At 43.9% G+C, this 20,856-nt stretch overlaps 1 protein-coding gene across 1 annotated transcript in view; it reads right to left on the reverse strand.

Annotated features, from left to right (window-relative positions):
- Window positions 1-19,717, reverse strand: part of ADGRG6 (adhesion G protein-coupled receptor G6) — a 132,687-nt gene extending 112,970 nt beyond the window's left edge. Inside the window, exons 1-2 of the mRNA XM_015421988.1 lie at window positions 19,379-19,717; window positions 5,318-5,941 (exon numbers count right to left, since the gene is read on the reverse strand). Of these exons, the coding sequence (XP_015277474.1) occupies window positions 5,318-5,941; window positions 19,379-19,697 (943 nt within the window). The 5' untranslated portion in view covers window positions 19,698-19,717. The remainder of the gene's footprint in view (window positions 1-5,317; window positions 5,942-19,378) is intronic.
- Between the last annotated feature and the right edge of the window lie 1,139 nt (window positions 19,718-20,856).

A 20,856-nucleotide genomic window follows, 5' to 3' on the forward strand; every position in this document is an offset into this window, starting at 1 on the left:
GAGAGGGAAGAAAAAAAAGGAAAAAAGCCGGGGGGGGGGGGGGGGAGAGAGAAGATAGAAACATAGGGAGAATAAAAAGGAAGGAAGGAAAGCTTGATAGGGAAGGGAAAGGCAGAGTATAAATAACATCGGAGGTTAGGAGTTTGGGAGTGCTCCTGGATGCCTCCTTAACAATGGAGACCCAGGTAGCAGCCACTGTGAAATCAGCCTTCTACCATCTTCGGCTGATCAAGCAGTTGGTTCCCTTCCTTGAATGCAATGACCTGGCAACAGTGATCCATGCAATGGTCACCTCGAGACTGGACTACTGTAATGCTCTCTTGTCCCAAATTTGGAAGCTGCAGCTGGTGCAGAACCAGGCTGTTGTTGGGCCTCCCTATGTGGGAGCACATCCGACCTGTGCTAAAAGCACTGCACTGGCTGCCTATAGCATACCAAATTCGGTTCAAGGTGCTGGTTCTTACCTTTAAAGCCCTATATGGTCAGGGACCTACATACCTAAGGGACCGCCTTTCCCCACACGTTCCCCAGAGAGCACTATGATCGAGGTCCCAAAACCGCTTGGCTCTACTGAACCCAAGAGAAGCCAAGCTGGCTGTGACAAGGGCCAGGGCTTCCTCAGTGGTGGCTCCACACTGGTGGAATGAACTCCTGGAGGACATCAGGGCCCTGCGGGACATCTTACAGTTCTGCAGGGCCTGCAAGACAGAGCTCTTCCACCAGGCCTTCGATTAGGGAGCTGCACCCAAGAAATGTAGCCCTGGCCCAACATTAACACCATTGTCAACAGCCAGTTAACCCAGACTATGCTATTGGCCGACTGTTGTCTGAGGACGCTGCTAAGCCTGCCTTCTGACATAAACTAGCACTTTGTATTTTATATCTTACTAGGAGTAAGGCCTGTTGTGGGAAGAAATACAACAAGCTCTAAAAGGAAGCTCCAGGTGAGTATTCTGGCTATGGCTGGTGGGGCGGCAGAGGGAAGGGGAAAATAGAGGGAGGCAAGCCATGTTTATTTCATTCTGCTTAGCTATAAGGCAGGGCTGTCTCAGGTCATTTTGTTGCCTGAAGTGGGTAGTATGGGAGGACAGCCTCATGGTAACAGGTATGGTTCCCTCCACCCCTGACCCATGTTGATTTGGGGTTATGCAGTGGCAGTTGAGGTAGAAAAGCACCTCCTCCTATGCCATGTCTTCTGGGTTCCAAGAGTATGGAAAGCAGTTCCATAGCCAGTTACAGGGTTGCCAACTCTGGGTTGGGAAATATCTGTAGATTTGAGGGGTGGAGCCTGGGGAGGGCAGGGTTTGGGGTGCAGAGGGACTTCAGTAGGTGTCCCAGTCTCGACCGGGAGCTCCCAGACACGGCAGGGGCTAGAGGAGAGCCCGGAAACCAGCGCACGGGAATACTCACCTCGAGAGACCCGGCGAAGGGGCAAGAAGCCGGCAAACGTCCGCCGGGGCGGGCGACAGAGGAAGACGACCGTCGGACCAGAGGGGAGGACGTCGGGAGAACGGCGTGGCAACAACAGCTCCCGGGTCGGAGTGGGAACGGCTCCGACGGCCGCGCCCGCCGAAGAGGGGCAGCAGCCCGAAGACCCAGGACAGAGGCGGTGGAAGGAGACAGACTAGCTACAGGCGCCGAACTGCCCGCACTTGAAAGGGAGGATTCCGGAAGGACGAGGACGGGGATGCCCCAAGCCCGGCGTCGGGCCCTTTGAAAGGGGGAGGAGCCGGGGAAGGGAGGGCGGAGCCCACAGAGGGGGTAATAAAAGGCAAGGTAGAGGAAGCCGATGAGGAGGTCGTGGTCTGGCGCAAGTACGGGAGGTGTAGAGAGAACACTGGTGGCTGATCCGGGACAAGACGTCCGCTAGCCAGGACCCACAGACCGGGGAAGTACGGGTGAGCCAACTCTACCTTCCAGGTTTGCCTGACGTGGGGTTCTACCTCCTCGACTCCTCCCCCCCTTTTCCATATCCCAGCCTCGGGGAAGTGAAGACAGCCGCCGCCAAGGGAACAGCTCCCCCCAGACCGGGGCTAGGCGACGGGCGGGGTTCCTGCCCAGGGGACCAAGGGCCGTGACAGTAGGGTAGAATGCCATAGAGTCCACTGCCCAAAGCAGCCATTGTAATAGCTGGGAAATTTTCTGTAGGAGAAATGATGTGCTGTGGCTGGGGAACACAGTGATTTCTGGGAGATCTCCAGGCCCCACAGGGATATTAGGAACTCCAGTGACTGTTTAAGGGAAGATTGGGATATGTATTTTGGCAACTCTAGTGACCATTTAAGGGAAAACTGGGATATGTATTTTACCTCAGGACACATTCAATGACTCCCAACAGCAACAGCAAAATGTTTAGAATGTTAGAAGCAAAGGCCAATAAGGCCGCATATGCAAATGACCTCTGTGTTCTGACTTGCTATTGGGGGAAAAGGAACCGCAAACTGTTTAGAATATTGGAGGCGAGACTCAGGCAACGCAGCCAGTGGATAGAGGCAGCTTCTGAGTGACAGATCAGGGAGCCAACTGATTTGGGAGTGTGTGGAATGTTCACAAAGTGCCACCACCAAAATACAATAATATATGAGAAGAGATAATATTTATAATTGTATTGCTCCGTTTTTAATCTAATTTCTGTTTTAACTGTTTTATATTTTACTAGCCTGATACCCGTGCTTCGTTACGGTATTTAAGTTCCATAAATCCAGTTATAATACCGATGATGTGAAGTTTGAAATGTGACATTTGTTGTCGGAATTCTAATAAAGAAGATTGTAGTGTAAAAAATGAAGTGGGACATACGTGCTTTTTCTCTCTCTACCGAAGGACCTCTCTGTAGACCATACTGGTGGTTCTGCCCTCAGATGCTAGGATCACGGCAGGATCACTAAGGCGTTACTGCTGGGGCAGGTTCCCTTGTGGCTTTAAGCACCCTGCAACCGCTGCTGCACCTGACAGACAATCGCCTGTTAGATGTAGGAGGTGGGGGGGAGTATGTTGGAAGCCATCAGAGAGGCTGAACCAGCATCACCTCTAAGGTGATCCTGTTGGGGCAGTGTTCCTGATGGATTAAAGTACCCTGGTCCTGCTCCTACACCTGACAGACACCCGCCTGTTTGGTCCAACTTACATAATAGCAACCTTGGTAGGTGCTTTCTAAAGCTTAGGAGACCTGGCCCATATAGAAACTGAATAAAGTTTGCCTGTTAAGAAATTGCAATGAGACTTCCTGTAGTGGCTTTTTGTTCCTGAGGAAGGACCAGAAGTCCGAAACACTGAACAATACCTAGGAAAAGTGTTGATATCTATTCCAGACTTCATTGTTTCCCTTTGAGAAATTTCTGTTCTGGATTTTGTTCTTTCCCTTTGGGATATTGTGGATTTTTGTATTTTCCTATGATGGATTACATGTGTTGAATTACCTTTGTGTTGAAGCCTCTTTTTGTTAACCTTGGTGTGGGTTTGTGCAGTACACAGTTGTTATTTGCTGTTTTTTGGCCATTGTTTACGGTGGACTGTATTATTGTTGATCAGGGAGGCTGGGCCAGCAGCAGGGCTAAGGCAATTCTGCTGAGCAAACCTCCCCAGCGGCTGTAAGCATTCCACCACCTCTCCTACACCTGACAGGCAGTTCCCTGTCCAGTGTAAGAGGGGGAGGGGGAGGAGTATTAGAAGCCACTGTGGAGGCAGGGCTGGAAGGATCACTAAGGCATTACTGCTGGGGCAAGCTCCATTGTGGCTTTAAGCACCCTGCAACCACTGCTGCACCTGACAGACAACCACCTATTAGGTGTAGGAGGTGGGGTGAGTGTGTTGGAATCCAACAGAGAGGCTGGGCCAGCAGCATTACTGCACCTCACAGGTGGTTGTTGGCTGTTCCTGCTTTCCTCAACTGTCATGAGCTCTCTGCAGTCTCCTGTAACTGTTGGGTTTTTTTACCTCAGAACACTGAGCTCTGCAGCTGACCAATCAGAGAGTGGGGGGTTTAAGGAGGCAGCCGCCTGGAAGCCACATAGGAATCAATGGGGGAGCACATTTTACCCTTTTGACCCCTTAGGCATCAAATTTCTAAAAATCCCTTCTTAGTGAGCACCTACGTCATGGTAGGAGCACTCTCCCCAAATTTGGTGTTTCTAGGTCCAGCGGTTTGGCCTGGGCATTGATTTTACGGTGAGGGGACTTTCTTTTATATATATATAGATGTGAGTTGCCCTGAGCCTGCCTTGGCAGGGAGGCCGGGATACAAATTAGATGAATAAATAATAAATAAAAAACATAAATTTTAAAGGGTTGCTAATAACACATCTTTAAACCACAAAAAACGTATTTATGGCCTCCCGCTGTATCTAGTTGGCCAAGCCATGCTGACACCATTCTCCTTCATAGTCTGAACTTGAAGAGCTGCCTCCTCCCATACTATCCAACCCACTAGCTAAGATCTGCCTCACAAGCTTTGATCTTCATGGCCTTGCCTTCAGAGGTATGATGCCCAGTCACCAGAGATATGGCTTTTTTTGATGTTGACAGCTTGCCTACGGAATCCTCAACCCCTTGATGCTCACCTAGAATTTATCCTAGTATATTTCTGGTGCCAGGCCAAACATTTCTGTTTACCTAGAGTTTTAATTAAGTGGCTGATCTTTTAATACCATATGGTAGCTTGATTTTAGCTTGAGAAGTGCTAAAATTATTTTAAGTTGCTCAGTGATTTATGTTTTTATGCTCTAGTTGGAATTCTATTAACAATTTTTAATGTTTTAAGTTTTTATTATGTTTTATTTTGTAAGTCCCCTTGGGCGGGTTCACTGGAAAGGCAGCATAAATTTTTCCTACACAAAAATAAATTATAATTTATGTTAAGCCTTTGAATACAAATGTATTTTATCTTGAATTCCTTCCCTCATTCAAAAGTACTCAGAATTCACTACCAATATTATTTGTGTATTCATGTCTTGGTCAATTTGAACATATAAGTCTAGAGAGAAAGATCAGAGAATATTTATTGTTATTCCTCATTGTTATTTATTGTTTCTAGCTCATATAGCATGATCAAACATTACAGTTTAACAAAGTTTGCTAGCTGTCTTTCAAAATGTTTGAAGACAGTCTAGATATTATGATGAGACTCTGATTGTACTAAAAGAACACACATACCCAGAAGCAACATAAATGTTCTGTGGGATAGAACTGACAAGCTCAGGAAAGGTGAGGCTGTTCTTTAGGAAGCTTAACTTATTTTCATTATAAAAACACAACTTGTTTTTAGCATGACATCTTCAGAGTTGTGCAAGAGAGAAAAAATAAAATAAAAGATGCTTACCACAGCTCAAATTATTTTCTGCTTTCAGGGCTGATGCTGGTATACTCCAGAAGTCATTTTCCCAGTCTACAACATTGCCTTTCACATCACAGCTGAGGTTGAAAAGTGCTTGGGAGTTCATTGAGAAATTCCAAAGGCGGAAGTTGTAAATATCTCCACTGAGAGGGCTCATTTCATTTCTGTCAGAGCCCAGAACCAACTTTCCATTACCAGGAATTACTTTTCCATAAGTATCTGAACAGTATACTGTTTTATACACATTTTTGGCACTCACTCCTATAGTGGAAGAGAAGTTATCCCATGCAATACAAAGCTGCTCAAATGTTCCTGTGAAAAAGTCTCCATATGGATTGGTGTCAAGTGCATCATCTAACCAACATTCTGTGCCCGAGATAAATATGAAATGGCCACTTTTTCTTTTTCCAAAGCTGAATAATTCTGTAGCTGAAGATCCACTGTAGGAGAAAGCCTTCCATTCATGACCACCATTTCTGTTTTCTGTTGCTTCAAAACACAGTGTGAACTGATTAAGATCTGGTACTTGGATGTTATTTGCCAGAGATACAGAATCAAGATCCATGAACTGCGGAATGACAACTTTTTGATTCCTCAAAGACACAGCAACTGAAACATAGAAACAAAATTTATTTTCATAATAAACAGCTATGCAACATTAATGAAAATAATGTCATTCCTTTCCTTATAATTTAAGTAGGTAGTATGTGCATCTGACTAAAATCTTATACAAAGATTATTTTAACATTACCATCAGCTAGGACATATCATATGCAATTGCAATATGTCAAATGACTTTTTACATTAAGGCAAATTGCTCTCTGCCTGTTTGTATTAAAAAATGTGAAAGACCAGTAATTTGGAACACCCTTTTATTTCCCTGTAGTTTACAATGACTTGTTTTGTATTGACTGCACTAAAGTGAACAAATAAATCCCTGGCATCTTTTTAAGATTGTGCAAGGTGTATCTTTAACTATGTTATTTTGCAAATAGAAACCATTTGTTTCACTACTTTCAAATTTCAGCTGAATAAAACTACTCAAATTTCCTCATAAAACAGCCGTGCTGAATATTGACACCCAATGTTCATGTACAAACATGAACGTTGGTTACTCCTGCTGTTTATCATTAGTTACCACTTAAGAATTCTATTCACTATTTCCACATATTTCGTAAATGTAGTCATGATTCACTATAAAACAGAGGGTGTGCTCCTAAACCCAACTAGTATGTATTTAGTACAGAATTCTATAGATTAATAACTTGAAATAACCAGTGATTGGACTGCTACTCTTACTAAGTCAGAGACAACCTGAGTTCTCCAGGCCTGAGCCTACCTTGTCCAATAGCAACAACTGTGTACGCAGTGGAATGCATGGATGGGAATCTTGCAAGTTTCAAATAATACATTTTACAATTATGATAGTGGCAGAAATATGCACATCTTTTCTGGAAGTAAATCCTGACTTTGTCAGCTAATTAAACATTCAGAATAATCACAGAACTGTTTAACAGCCATTCATTTGGTGAATGGCTGTTAGTACAAAACTAACCATTTCTGTATACAAATTTTAGTAATTGATTTATTTATTAAAGTACTTATACAGTGACTAAAAGAAGTGATTTTTAAACAGTTAAGAAACATTAAAGGTAAAGGTTTCCCTTGGTCGAAAGCCAGTCAAATCCGACTCTAGGGGGTGGTGCTCATCTCCATTTCCAAGCCAAAGAGCCAGCACTGTACAAAGACATTTCCATGGTCACGTGGCTGGCATGACTAAATGCTGAGGCACATAGAACGCTGTTACCTTCCCACCGAAGTGGTACCTATTTATCTCCTTGCAATCTCTTGCTTTCAAACTGCTAGGCTGGCAGGAGCTGGAGCCAGAGACAGGAGCTCACTCAGTCACACGGAGCTAGGGTCTTGAACTGCCAAACTACAGACCTTCCAGTCTGCAGCTCAGCGTCTTAACCTCTTAGCCACCGTAGCCCCTTAAGAAACATTAGGCTTGACTAAAAATCTTTATAGTCCAAAGTTAGGGAGGGCCTGAGGCTCAATGGTAGCATATCTGCTCTGCGTGCAGAAAGTCCCAGGTTCAATCCCTAGAATGTCCAGTTAAATAAATCAGGTATGAAATGATGTGAAAGACTTCTGTTTAAGACCCTAGACAGCCAGTTGGAATAGACAATATTGACATTGATAGGCCAATCATCTGATTCAGTGTAAGGCAACTTCATGTGTTCAAGGGAGAAACCTTCAGAATCTACTGGATATATCTAAGCATTCACAGTTCCATTCTGCCTATTTTTAAATTTAAATATTGGCCTGGTCTACATATCAAGGAGTAAGGAGATGGTAGAATCTTACAATGGCACAGCAGTACTAGTACTAGGTGTAGGGATGTCATTATGAATGCTTCCCAACAACATTCCTGTAGGTGTTTTTTTAAAAAACAACCTTAGTGCATCAGTGAAAGACATTTTACGCAAAGTCATTGTTTTTTTACTTTCAGGAACAATTTAAAAATGTGATCTCCCACTACAGTTCGAAATTGTACAGTCAGTTCTACCTCTTCACTCATTACTATCTCACTGAATGGAATGCATGCATATGTAAGGCTAAGCTAATTTCTATGGGAAGGGGTGGCTAATTGTGGCCCCTGCCACACGGGCAGGAAACTGCAGAAGAGAAGTGTGGCTGTTTGCCCCGGGGCAAACTAACATGCAGTAAAGCGATCAGACCTACTGTGGAGGTTCTGTGGAGGTACTGTGGAGGTTCCATGGCAAGGGAGAGGTGCCGATCACAACACACGCCTGCACGCAATGAAGAAGCGCGCGGCGCGGCGAACTGGTTTTCTTTTTTTGTGTACACTACGAATGCGCATGCTCCGTTGGGTGCGTGTGCACATCCACGGAGACGTGGGGGAAAAAAAACCCTTTTCCGCAAGGGGACATGGGCGGGCGCCGGATACCACCGGAAACGCGATCAGACACCCGCCCTTGCCCCGCAGTTTCTGGAAACTAGTACCTCCAAGGTACTAGTTTTTTGCTGCGCTTTTTCGGCAGGAAGCCTCAGTTGTGCCACGGAAGCACTACGCTTCCCAGATGTGCTGGTGAGATCGCGACCGGAAACTCCGCTTGTCTTCCGTATCTCTTGCGTGGCTAATGTTGCGTGTGACCGCAGCCTGTGTTATGAAGATTCTTAACCATTACTTCTCTTTCTTGGCATCTCTTCACATTTTAAGTCATGTATTCAATAATTTATTTTAAAACTGGAACTTCAAAACATTCTATAGTTGTTAACACTCCATGGATTACTTTTATGCTAATTTAGTCATTTTGCCTCATTTCTGTTATCATATTGTCTTGTGTTTTCATGAATATATACTGCCTTCAGCCTCTAGCCATCTAAAATGTAGACAGAATACGTGAAGCAGCTAAATACTGTACCCTGATTTCTGTTCTTTCAGAAAAACAATGGTCTTTTAGTTTGAATCTGTGATGATATGCCACAGTTTGCAACTTATGCTAGTATAAAAAGAGGTCATTTTAATATGATTAAGAAAATTTAGCCTGAAGAGAGATATGCAAAAAGAGCCCATAGTGTATTTTCACTTGTGCTAAATCTGACCAAACAGATAAGCAAAGCAGCAAATCAAATATTACTTCAAGGCTCTTGGCCTTCCCTTCCCTTGCCCACTGGTTTCCTTAGACACTACAACTATCTCTACTTCCTACTTAGCAAAGTTAAAGCACATGGCAGCTGGATCCCTGAAACAGAAATGATGCAAATTCCTTCCATCTCAGGTGTTTGACTGCATGGGCAGTGGAGGACAATTTAAGAGGCAGGTACAACAACAAAAAACCCTGGGATGTGTAGTTCCTCAGGAAGAAGTGTGGGTGTCCGTGGCTTACTGACTCAGCAGCCATCAGTGGGAGACAGCTTTGTGTCAGAATAGGCAATGTCTGGTGTACAAAGAAGAGAAGAAGATCCTGCAGGAGGCAGCAAGAAGACAATTAGACTGATTCAGGTGGGTAGCTCTGTTGGTCCGAACTGCTGGACTCAAACTTTGTTCAACGATCAGACAGGATAGTGAGGTCAGCACCTTTTCTCCTGTTAAGTGTCATTCCTTGTCCATCTCCAATTACTACTGTTAGGGTAGTAGCCTCTTCTCAGTCCACACCCTCTCTCTCACCTAGTGATGTAATTAGGACACTATATCTGTGTCTCTTTTTTAGTATCAAATATGTTCGTTCCTAAATAAACCTTTATCTACACTTTAATCAGGTTGTACACCTTTATTTATTTATTTTGATTTCTTAACCACCCTTCCCTGCTTACACAGGGCTCAGGGCGGTTTACAAAAACATATTACCCCCTGAGCCAGAAATAATGAGACAGACAACTGTTTGGAATTCAAACAAGGGCAACTTTATTAACTATTTATTTTGCATAATAAATCAACAGCAAGGGAATTAAGTGGGAGCAGAACAGGCCAGGCAGGTGTCACTCCAGCCAACCTCCTTTCCTAGATGTATGTGCAAGTCACTAGCCCCAGTCTAGGGCCGAGTCTCTGGCCCATGACCAGCAGCTCATGACACAGGTCACCCCCCAGGAGCGCCTACCCCTGAAGCCCTACAGCCTTAGGGAGGAGCTTACCCAAGAGGCTCCCTGAGGTGGTCACCATTCCCAGACCTAAGCCCTACAGCCCTGGGGCCGTTCCTGATGACCCCCTGGTCCCCAACCAGAACTGTCTGAAAGTGCTTACCGGTTCTGCTTTCTTTCCCACCCTACTCTGCCACAGGCAAGGCCAAGCCTCTGCTTTGGCTGCCGCGGCCACCTAACAGCCCAAGGCTGCCTTAATCCCTTGCCGCAATTCCTCTAGGAATATGTCATTGCCCTTGTTTGACAAATGTATGCCATCATCCCTGTATAGGTCAAGCTCGACCCTAATACCTGGATGAGGGAGAAACCGACCCAAACCCACCTCCAGTGCCTTCTCCATTTGTCGGTTCACCTTCTTCCAGACTCTGTCCGAACCCCGGGGGTCCCCAAGGCCGTGCCAGACACGGCATGGCAAGATTGCCGACCAAACAATCAGCGTACCAGGCCACCTTGCTTTAATGGTGGTGAAGTCAGCCTTGACCGGAATTGCCAATGCTATGCCCTTCAGCAGGCCCAGGTCGTTACCCCCAATTTGGATAACCAAGACCTGGGGGGAATCCCTAGCCATTCCCCAAACAACAATGGGAGGAGTCTGGGCCACCTCATGCCTCTCCTCCCTAACCATTCAACACGGGCCCACCCGCTGAGGCCTAGCTGTGATCCCACAGGGGTCCTCCTGGTGCGGTGGGCAGCCCAGAAGATCATGCTGTGGCCACAGACCAGAACGTCTTGCCTCGCTGGCCTGCCGACAGCACGTGTAGTGAGAGTTCTGTCAACACCTGAACTCAAACTATGCTCTTTCGAACACCTGAACTCAAAACTTGCTCTTTTGAGCATAACTCTTATATGCGCGGGAACGCCTGTGGCCGATTGTCTGAATATCAGTGGGAGAATACCCCGTGTCTGATGTGGTGGATGCAGCCCCAATCCTGAAGGAGTGGGTTCCAAAACTAAAGGTCCCCAAACCCAGCTCCTTCAGTGCCTTCTGGGTCAGAGACCAAAATTGAAACTTGGTAAGGGGAGGAACCATCTCTATTGTGAAATAAAATGCCAACCTCTGACCCCCGCCAGGCAAGGTAATGCCGCAGCGCCCATATTGGGCATAGCTCCTGATCAGAGCACTGACCAAGCTCCAAGACCGCTGATTGGTCTCGGAATGCCTAATCACCACTCTAACCTTGTCTACCAACATGGTAAGGTCACCTAAAGCAAGGGCCCTCCCAGAAGTATCCTGACGTGATGCAGCCACTAATTCGCTAATGCGCAGTGCCCCGAAAAAGACTAATAATGCAGCCGCATGAAAAAGAGCAGTCTCATACGTGTCAGCCCAGATGTTTGGCCATGAGGCCCGAAGGCCTTTAAGAATTGCTGGGGACAATGGTTCCCTACTGTCAACTGCAGGACCACTCTCTCGGGATTCAGCTTCAACCGTCTTTGCTTCAACCATCCTATCACAGCCTCCAACCCCTTGGCTAGATTTTTTGGGGCAGTCTGGGCGAGTTTTGGCCCTAGATTGCAGCTGACCATCAACAGATATAGCTGGGTGTCATCAATATACTGGTGACACCCAAGCCCGAAACTCCGAGCCAGCTGTGTCAATTACTCTGCCAACACAGTGACATTCATAGTAAAGTCTGAAGGTAGACTGCAGGAACAAGCATAAAGTTAGGCATATTAGTGCCAACCTACAGAAGATATTTTTCAGGACCAGGACTTGTTTTCCCCATAGCCATGCAGTAGCTAAGGGAATCATCATGTTAAAACTCTGTGGAAGCCCGATTTGGGTTGAGATCACAGTAGAGGGGGGGTAGGGTTGCCAGTCTCCAGGTAGTAGCTAGAGATCTCCCACTATTACAACTGATCTCCAGGTGACAGAGATCAGTTCACCCAGAGAAAATGGCCACTTTGGAAGCTGGACTCTATGGCATTATACCCCATTGAAGTCCCTCTCATCCCCAAACTCCACCCTCCTCAGGCTCCACCCCCAAAGTCTCCAGGTATTTCTCCACCTGGAGCTGTCAACCCTAGAAGGGAGAAGGACAGTTTCTTGTCTTCTCCATCCCCCCTACTATCCCAAGATAAACAGAGCCTCTGTAGACTTTTAAAATGTTGTTCCCTGCAGCTGCTGTGTAGCTGTGTGGGGAAAGCAGATCTTGGACAGACTCATGAAAAAGGTATTGTATAGGTTAGCCCTACCAAAAAGAAGCCATCATCCTCTTGCAGGGGTGGCATTCCTTAAGTGACTGCCACACGCCTTCCTGTTCTTGGCAGCTGTGAGGTATCCGCAGGGCTCTTTTTCTTTTTGGCTGTCCGTACTCTCAGGGTCCACAGAGGGAGAGGGAGAAAGAGAAAAGGGGGGAAAGGAGAAGGCAAGGCAGAATCAATAGGCGGGAAGAGGACAAAGAGAAACAGAAAGTAGATGAGATAGGGCAGAGCCCATTTGCCTAACTGCACTCCCTTCTGAAGCAGGAAATGAACTGGAGAAGGTGACTCCCACGAAATTGAAGACAGGAAGCTGAAAATTAGTTCCTGCCTCCCTTTATTGGTCAGTGGGAATCACCCCTATCAAGATGTCCTCCACCTCAGAGGGAGAACTACTGATGCTACCTGTATGTGGCATGCTTTGTATATATTCTCCAGCTAAACACAGCTAGAAGCAGGAATGGGCAACCAAACAAGCCAGTGGTTGGGAGGGGCAAGACCAAGAGGCTTGAAAAAGCATTTGATTGAAGAATTATATATGTCTTCTTTACAGCCTTACTTCTGTACATTCACTATTCATACTAATAGTTGTACAGCTTAGGAGATTAGAATGATGTTGTAAGAAAAGCTCTAACAATTATATATTCTTAGTGTGCTTGAATCGGAACAACTCTGTTGTGTTCTGTAATACTAGCATGTGGTGCTAGAAGTGGGTTATTGGTGGTGGAAAGTACCACCAAGTCGCAGCCAATTTATGGTGCCTACATAGGATTTTCAAGGCAAGAAACATTCAGAGGTGGTTTGCTGTTGCTTGCCTCTGTGTAGAAGCCCTGAACTTTCTTAGTAGTCTCCCATCCAAGTACTAACTAGGGCTGAACCTGCTTAACTTCTGAGATCTGACAAGAATGGGCTAGGAGGGACTTCCGGTTTGTGGATTGGTGATGGTGGTCGCTCTCCCTGGACCTCGGGGGAGCGATTAGTACACCAGCGGCATGGAGGGAGTTTTGAGAGACTTACTGGAGTGCCGATAGTGAAGCAACGAGTTTTTCGAGCCCTTGAAATTGTAAACAAAGTTGTAAAATGGCAGCTTCCCGAGGAAAGTTAAAAGCGAAAGTACCGGGCAGTCAGAGCCCAAGACCGGAAGAGGGAGCAGATGTCATGAAGATGTTAGCGGATATGCTCAAGCTGATGATGGAGCAACTCGATGGTATTAACCAGCAACTGACCTCCTTAAACCAAAACTTCGCTCTACAGCAGTGCCAGCTGACAGAAACGGAGAAGAAAGTGGAGCATGCAACTGAGAAAATCACAGAGATGGACACCGCAAACAAGAAAATGAAGAAAAGAATGGGAGATGTGGAAAAAAAACAAAACCTCCAAGGAAACAGTTTGTTACAGCTGCAAATGGAAAAGGCCAACATGATTCTCAGATTCCAGGGAGTTCCTGAAACTGAAAAAAAAGATCTGAAGAGGACTCTGGGTGAGATTATTGCTGCAGTAACAGGCTTACCAGCGGATGAAATAGTAAAAGATATGGAGACCATCTATTGGGCTTACTCCAATTACATTAAAAAAATAGCCTGCCTGGAGAGATTGTGGTCAGATTTGCAAGAAGACAGACCAGAGATGCTATATTAAAGGCAACTTCAACTGAAATTGGGGAATACAGTCATTAAGACTTTAAAGGACATTCCATTTGAAATTCGTCAAAAGAGGAAAAGCTATAAGGACTTAATCTCTTTTCTTCAAACCAACGGAATTCAGTACCAGTGAGCAATCCCCGAAGGTGTCATCTTTAAAATCAACGATAAAAGAGAGAATATTGACTCCATTTTTAAAGCCAAGGAATTCTTGAGATGTCCGCTGGGATCGGAGGAAGAATCCAAAGACGAAGAAACCAAATCAAGTGACTCTGCCACCTCTGGAACGGATGAGGACTCTGTGGTTGAAACGGGTGTGGGAGCAATGAAAGCTGTATACGACTTTAGAGACAGAAAACTGAAGTAAGGGCAGAAGGACTTTGAAAATTGCCTTTTGAAGTAAAGAAGATGCTCAGAAAGTTCCCTCATAATAACTAACATATTAATATAGAAGCTGTTAAAAACAAGAACTTTACAAGTATATTGTGTTACTAACACTTTAAATACTATCATTTAGTTTAACATGGATGTGATCTCCTTCTCTTGGGTTTTTAGTTAGTGTGGGTATCTTTTCTTTATCCATAGTTGTAGTCCCCCCCATATTTTTCTTTGTAGTTATGTAGTCTATTGAAAAAACAATAAAAATATCCCTTCGAGGGTTTTTTTAAAAAAGAATGGGCTAGGAGTGGGCGGAAACAATAGCAAGCTGAGGTGGGGGGAGCAAAAACTGCATCAGTAACTGGTAAAAGTGAATAATGTCAGTACTAACAGCAAATTTCCTTCCCAGTTGCCTAATATGTCAGTGTTTCAATCCTTTGATACATCCCAGCTGTTGGTACTTCTCTTGCATGTACAACATGGACAAAATGTATTAAAATGTAGTAATTATGTTTTACTAATGTTAAATTTAACTAGGATGGATTGGCTTTTCTTCATACTTCAAAGCAGCATTTTTAACTCAACTTTTCTTTGATGTTAAAACAACATACTTTCTTGAATAGTTGCAAGTCTGGAAATAGAAAAGAAATTAACACTTTCCTAACATCAACAAAAACTGAATTGGGATTCAAATGTACTTTGTTGGAAATGCCCTTTCTTGTTGCCTTTCTTTTGATTGCATCAAAGATTTGCTCAAAGTCAAAAGAAATTGAAAATGTACTCCATCAGGCAATGTAGAGCAGAAGGAACAAAAGGCTTTGGGCTGTGGAAAGCTTATCCTTAACTGAGAAACAACTTATTTTATAAACTGATTTTTTCCCTTTGAACAAAGCAAAAAATGGTATTGCGCAAAAACATTTCCTTGGTGTATTGGGCAGTTGTGTATGTGTTTGGAAGTCAGCAAAGGGACAGCTGTGAAATCATAGTATTATGAAATCAAAGTATTGTGAAATCATGTATGTCCAAAGTATGTACAATCCAATTGCATGTATTTTCAAATGTTGGGGGGGGGGATGACTTTTTTGTTGTTTTAGAGTTCCTATCTCCATTTCTGATTCAAACTGAGCAACCCTGGTCAGTACCAGATTAGGTGATGCACAGTGCTAAGCAGAGTTACAGCTTTCTAAATCCACTGGGCTTGGAAGGGTGTAACTTGGTCGCTGATTGCCCAGTTACTTTATTTTTCAACATGCATGCTTTTTAACCTAACCTCCCCAAAACGCTGTCCAGTCCTTGTGCAATCTTCCCACTGGTTCTATAGAAATGGTCAATTTTCACAATTCCTCTGCCATGACATATACGAAAAGTTGTACTTTTTAACAGCAGTGAAAAATCAGAAAACAATACACTTCCTAAAGTGTAAACAATGTTAGTATCTCACAACCACTTTTAATGTGAAAAAACACTGAACTTTTGTTTTGAAACAACATAAACTATTTTTCCACCTTCAAGTTACCTTTCAAGAGAAATGGTGTAATATATCCTAAAACCAGACATGCAATAAAAAATCCAAATAAGAACTGGTTTATGAGAGACAGCGTGCACATATATATGCAGAGAACCAGTGTGGTGTTGTGGTTAAGAATGTTGGACTAGAATCTGGACAACCCAGGCTCCTATCCCCATTCGTGCCATGGACCTTCAGCCAGTCACAATCTCTCAGCCTAACCTACCTCATGAGGTTGTTGTGAGGATAAAATGGAAGAGGGGAAACTAATGTCCCCACTAGGGAAGAAGGTGGGGTATAAATGAATTAATTAAATAAATAAATACATATAAACACATGATCCCCCCCCCCGAAGGGGATTTTTTAAATTACATTTTCTAAAAACTACAAAGAAACATGGCGGGGAGTTACTACAAACTACAGGATAAAGAAATAGAACCACTAAAAACCCAAGAGATGGAGGTCATATATAGCTTAACATCAAGATACTAGCTTTTTAACAATTACTTTTGGACAGTGAGAGTGATCATTCATCGTCATTGCTTATATTGAAAAAACCACCAAAACTCACTAAATGAAGATTAATCCAGAGAAATAATTAATTAAGTTAAAAGCAAACTTCAGCAAACAATGGCATCTCAATTTAAAATTTTGGCTCCCCAATTACTAATATATTTTTTTTTTTTTAACAAGGGAAAATAAATCTCCCTCAAAAAGTATAATACAGTCTCATTTTTCTCTTCCTTGGTTGTTTCTTCTTTCTTCTTATCTTCTTTCCCTGTAGTGCCATATTGCTGTAACAAGAACTGGCCATCCTAAAACAGGGTCAAGTTTCTTTTTTCCAGAACTTCTAAATGTTTAAATTCTTGTCTTCAATCATAGGGGATACTTCAATATTGCTTATGCTGATAGCTTCTGGAGACTCTAACCTCCTTCTTGCCAGGCAGATTTTATATTGTGGGTATATCCATGAATTATACCCTTCGCTTTATGCATCGTTTTTAAATCTGCATTCCAGTCCAACCACTTAGAAACATTTTTAAGAATCTCCTCTTACATTCTGGAATCCCCTATGACCAGAGGTTAGCTGATTCTCTAATGTTAACACAGTCCTTTTAAAAATTAAAGCTGAAATAGAGCACAGTTCCAGTTAAGTACCTCCTTTATACCAGCAGGGGGCGAAGAGCTTCAGCACACAGATAGGAAGAGTCTATAGTTGTCAGGTCACATGGCCTGGCCAGCTGATCTCTTCCTGAAGAAGGCTTGTATCTCGCTTGCTTCTCCTTCTGTGCTTTCTGATGCCATTTTTGGGATATTTACTTTTTTTTTAAGTTGCCAAAGTCCCGAATTTCTGCTAAAATGCCTAATTGTCTCCATTATTTGGAATTTCTCCATTATAGTCCATTGCCACTTACAGCTCCGTCTCCCAGCCAAAAAATGCTTTTCGACTTGCTTATTTTGTTTAGGGGGAGAGTCCCCTCCCCTCCGCTTATATTCAGGGGACTTCAAGCCAGAGCTCTGGTGTCTTCGCTTCAACTTTAACTCACTCATCAATGCCCAACTTCGATCCAAGGATCTCGCCAAGTCCAGGTAACTCGCCCGACCTCCAAATGCTTGTCCCAGTCAGCAACTCTAGTTCCTTAGCAGACGCACAGCAGCAGGACTGTCGAGGCAGAAGGGAGCCTCAATCCACCAGCAACAAGCTGGGAGAGAGGCAATTCCTGAGTGCCCCATGGCTGGAGCCCATCGCAAAGGCTCCGGTGGGGATACAGATGATCATACCCCTTCCTAACCGCTGGCTTGCGGCTCTCGTCCCTGGGAGCTCCCAGGAGATGTGGCCGCCATCGAGAAGCCAAAAACCAGAAGTCAACACATGGTGTTTTTTTTTAACACACCCTGTGAGGTAAAGCTCCCCTGGCCTCCCCTCAAGGGTTAATGTAAATAGTATGGGCCTAGTTCATTCTGCAGGTGTTACAAATTGGTTCCTCGGCCTATACAGTTCTTATAATCTTCAAGGCCAGAGATGAGGGTGGTGTGATCAGCTTCTCATGAGAGCCTGCTGCCCGTAGGATGGGGGAAGGACAGCCAGGGGTGATGAGGTAATCTTCTAGAGGCTTCTCCCCAGATAATGTGTTCTGATTGGATGTCATCCTGACCTGATGTTGCTGGGCCAAAAACTATAATTAGCTAAGGCCTAGAAGAGCAGAGACTAGCTGCGATCCTGATGGACTAAAGGCCTGAACTATGACCTGCTTGAATTGCAAGAACACATGAGTTTTGGTTTTGATTTTGAAACTTAAGGTTTGTGCCATCTAATGCTATTCCTAAGAGTGTTAGACAGTTGAGCTAGTTTCTTCATTTTCTTGCTGCATGGTTTTAGAGTAATGTGTTGGCTGCTTAATTAACTTTAAATTTGAAATAAGCCTTATAAATCCTTTTTTCAAGTAAACAAAGGTCTGGTTATTTGTGAGCAACCTCCCTGGGGACCCATGGGGTTCAGGTTTGAGCTCGACATACCCAATTGAGTTGAACTGGAAAGAAAGGCAAGATATAAATGTTTAAAATAAATACACAAATAAATAAATTTAGATATGACATAAAATGTGCTCACATATATTGAACACCCACGAGGACAGAGTTCCTTACATAGCGTTATACAAATTGTTAGTAGCGGGTTTGAATCATGTCCAAATCTATAAGGTATACTGGAGAGCAATGACTGGATTTCTTTTAACCTTAGAAGTATCCCTCGGAAAGGGAGTGATGGATTAGGGATGTGAGACAGAGACATCTAGGCCAACCGTACCCAGCTCCTAATAATACCCCTATCTGAACTGGGTACCCCAAAGGATTTTAGGGTCAAAAATATATTGGAAAGCCCCATCATGGATTTTTCTATTTAGCATGTAGGTCACTGATACACACTCTGTGACTCAAGAGCAACGTCATAAAGTTAGGATCCAGTGGCACCTTTAAGTCCAACAAAGATACATGTACCTGAGGAAGTGTGCACACACGAAAGCTCCTACCTTGAATAAAACTTTGTTGTTCTTAAAGGTGCCACTGTGGACTCAGACTTTGTTCTACTGCTTCAGACCAACGCAGCTGCCCACCTGAATCTATCAAGAGCAACATGTGTCTCTTTAACATGCCAGCTATGTCTCTTCTGAGCACCATTCCCAAATTACGTTTCTGTCCTAGTACCAGAATTGAAGAGTCTCGGGTTCAAATCCGTGCTCTGCCATGGAAGTTTGTTGGGTGACCAGTCACACACTCTCAGCCTAGCCTACTTCACAGGGTTGTGAGGATAAAATGGAGAACCGGAGAATGATGTGGGTCTTCACGGAAGGAGAAAGGCAGAATATAAATGAAATAATATGAAAACCACAATAGAGGTCAATCAAGGATATCCAATGCAGCTATTAAAATATACCAAAAGTGATTAATATTGCAATCCTAAACAGAATTCCACACACCTGAGCCCATCAAAGTTGGAAGGGTATATCTCTGATTAGAATTGCACTGTAAATAGTCCCCTCCCTCAACACAAGACTTGCCAGTTCAAATCCCAGCCTCAAAAATACACTCTTAACAGAATCTTGGAATGTAAAGGATGTGACAAAAAAGAAACATGAACTATTTACATTCACCTACCTCTGGTATAACTGGCATTGAAGCCTCTCTTTTGGATACTAAAATCACTTGTGAATGATACAACCATTTGATTCCCAGAAGAGTTAAATGATAAACCTCTAGCAGTGACTCCACAAAAATTAACCTTTTTGTCTCCGGTGTCTAGTGTGAGATAATCATAAATGCAGTTTGGAGCTTCTTCAATTTCAAAATCAACAAACGTTATTTGAATTATGAATCCAGAAGGAGCTCTGATGGTCCATTTGCATGCTTGACTGTTGGGATAATCACTTGGAAAGCAGGGAGAAGAAAAAAATCCTGTGGGGTTCGTAAGTGCCATTCGACATTCAGAGCATCCAAGAGCTAGGGAACAAACAAAAAATGGATTAGCATAAAATAATCCCTTTCCTTCCTTTTAAAAAAGGCTACTGTACTAATCAGCTATAATCACAGTTGGGGGAAAAATGACTTCATCCAATTCACACAGAACTCTACATTGCTCCATCATTAAATCTCAGCCCTGAAGCATTCAAGGTTTAGAAGCTCCATTTTCAGGAAGTGTGCCAGCAGCAGATAACTTAGAAATTGCCATTTAGCTATGCGCTTTAGTTCCACACCCCCTTTTCTGAATTACCAAGTGAACATTTGAGAATATAACTGTTGCATATAATTGGGGGCCAAGTTATCATCAGGGTGGGATTTATTCAGTGGTATTCCACTGGATGTAGTCTTATCCCCCATGCTATTCAATCCCTATGTAAAGTCCTCGGGAAAATTCATGCATCATTTTGGAATTAGATGCCATCAATATACTGACAACACACAATCTGGACTTTGCTATCAAAAGTTTCTGAGCCACTGACTGAGGGCGATTCTGCATTGGCTTTTCCCTCCATTATTATACCAAACCCACATTGGAACAGAAATTCCCCTCTGCATTGCATGCTGCTGTCACTTCCTTTGATCATCAGATTTTATGGTACCCTCTACAGAAGAACTTAAGAGAAGCCAATGTTGGATCAGGCCAATGGCCCATCCAGTCCAAAACTCTGTCACACAATGGCCAAAAATACCAGATGCCATCAGGAGGTCCACCAGTGGGGCCAGGACACTAGAAGCCCTCCCACTGTTGCCTCCCCATGCCCCAAGAATACAGAGCATCACTTGCCCCAGACCAAGAGTGCCTATCTATACCTTGTGGCTAATAGCCACTACACTGCATGCCACTCACTTTCTTTGATCATCGGGTTTTATGGTACCTTCTGCATAGGGTGACTTTGCAGTCAGGGTTGACTTTGCAGTCAGTACAGTGTTGCCCCAGGGAATTTGAATGTGGTTTTGAGCTGCACCTTTTCTGTTCTGATGTGGGTTTGGTAAAACAACAGAGCGAAAAGCCAATGCAGAATCAGCCTGACTGTCATGGTGAGATGGAGGTAATGCTGATAAGATGGAGGAAATGCTGGTTGGGAAGACTGAGATCTTAAAACATTGTGTTTCCC

The sequence above is a fragment of the Gekko japonicus genome, unplaced genomic scaffold (genome assembly GCF_001447785.1).
Source record: "Gekko japonicus isolate JY-2015 unplaced genomic scaffold, Gekko_japonicus_V1.1 scaffold114, whole genome shotgun sequence".
Taxonomy (NCBI): Eukaryota; Metazoa; Chordata; class Lepidosauria; order Squamata; family Gekkonidae; genus Gekko; species Gekko japonicus.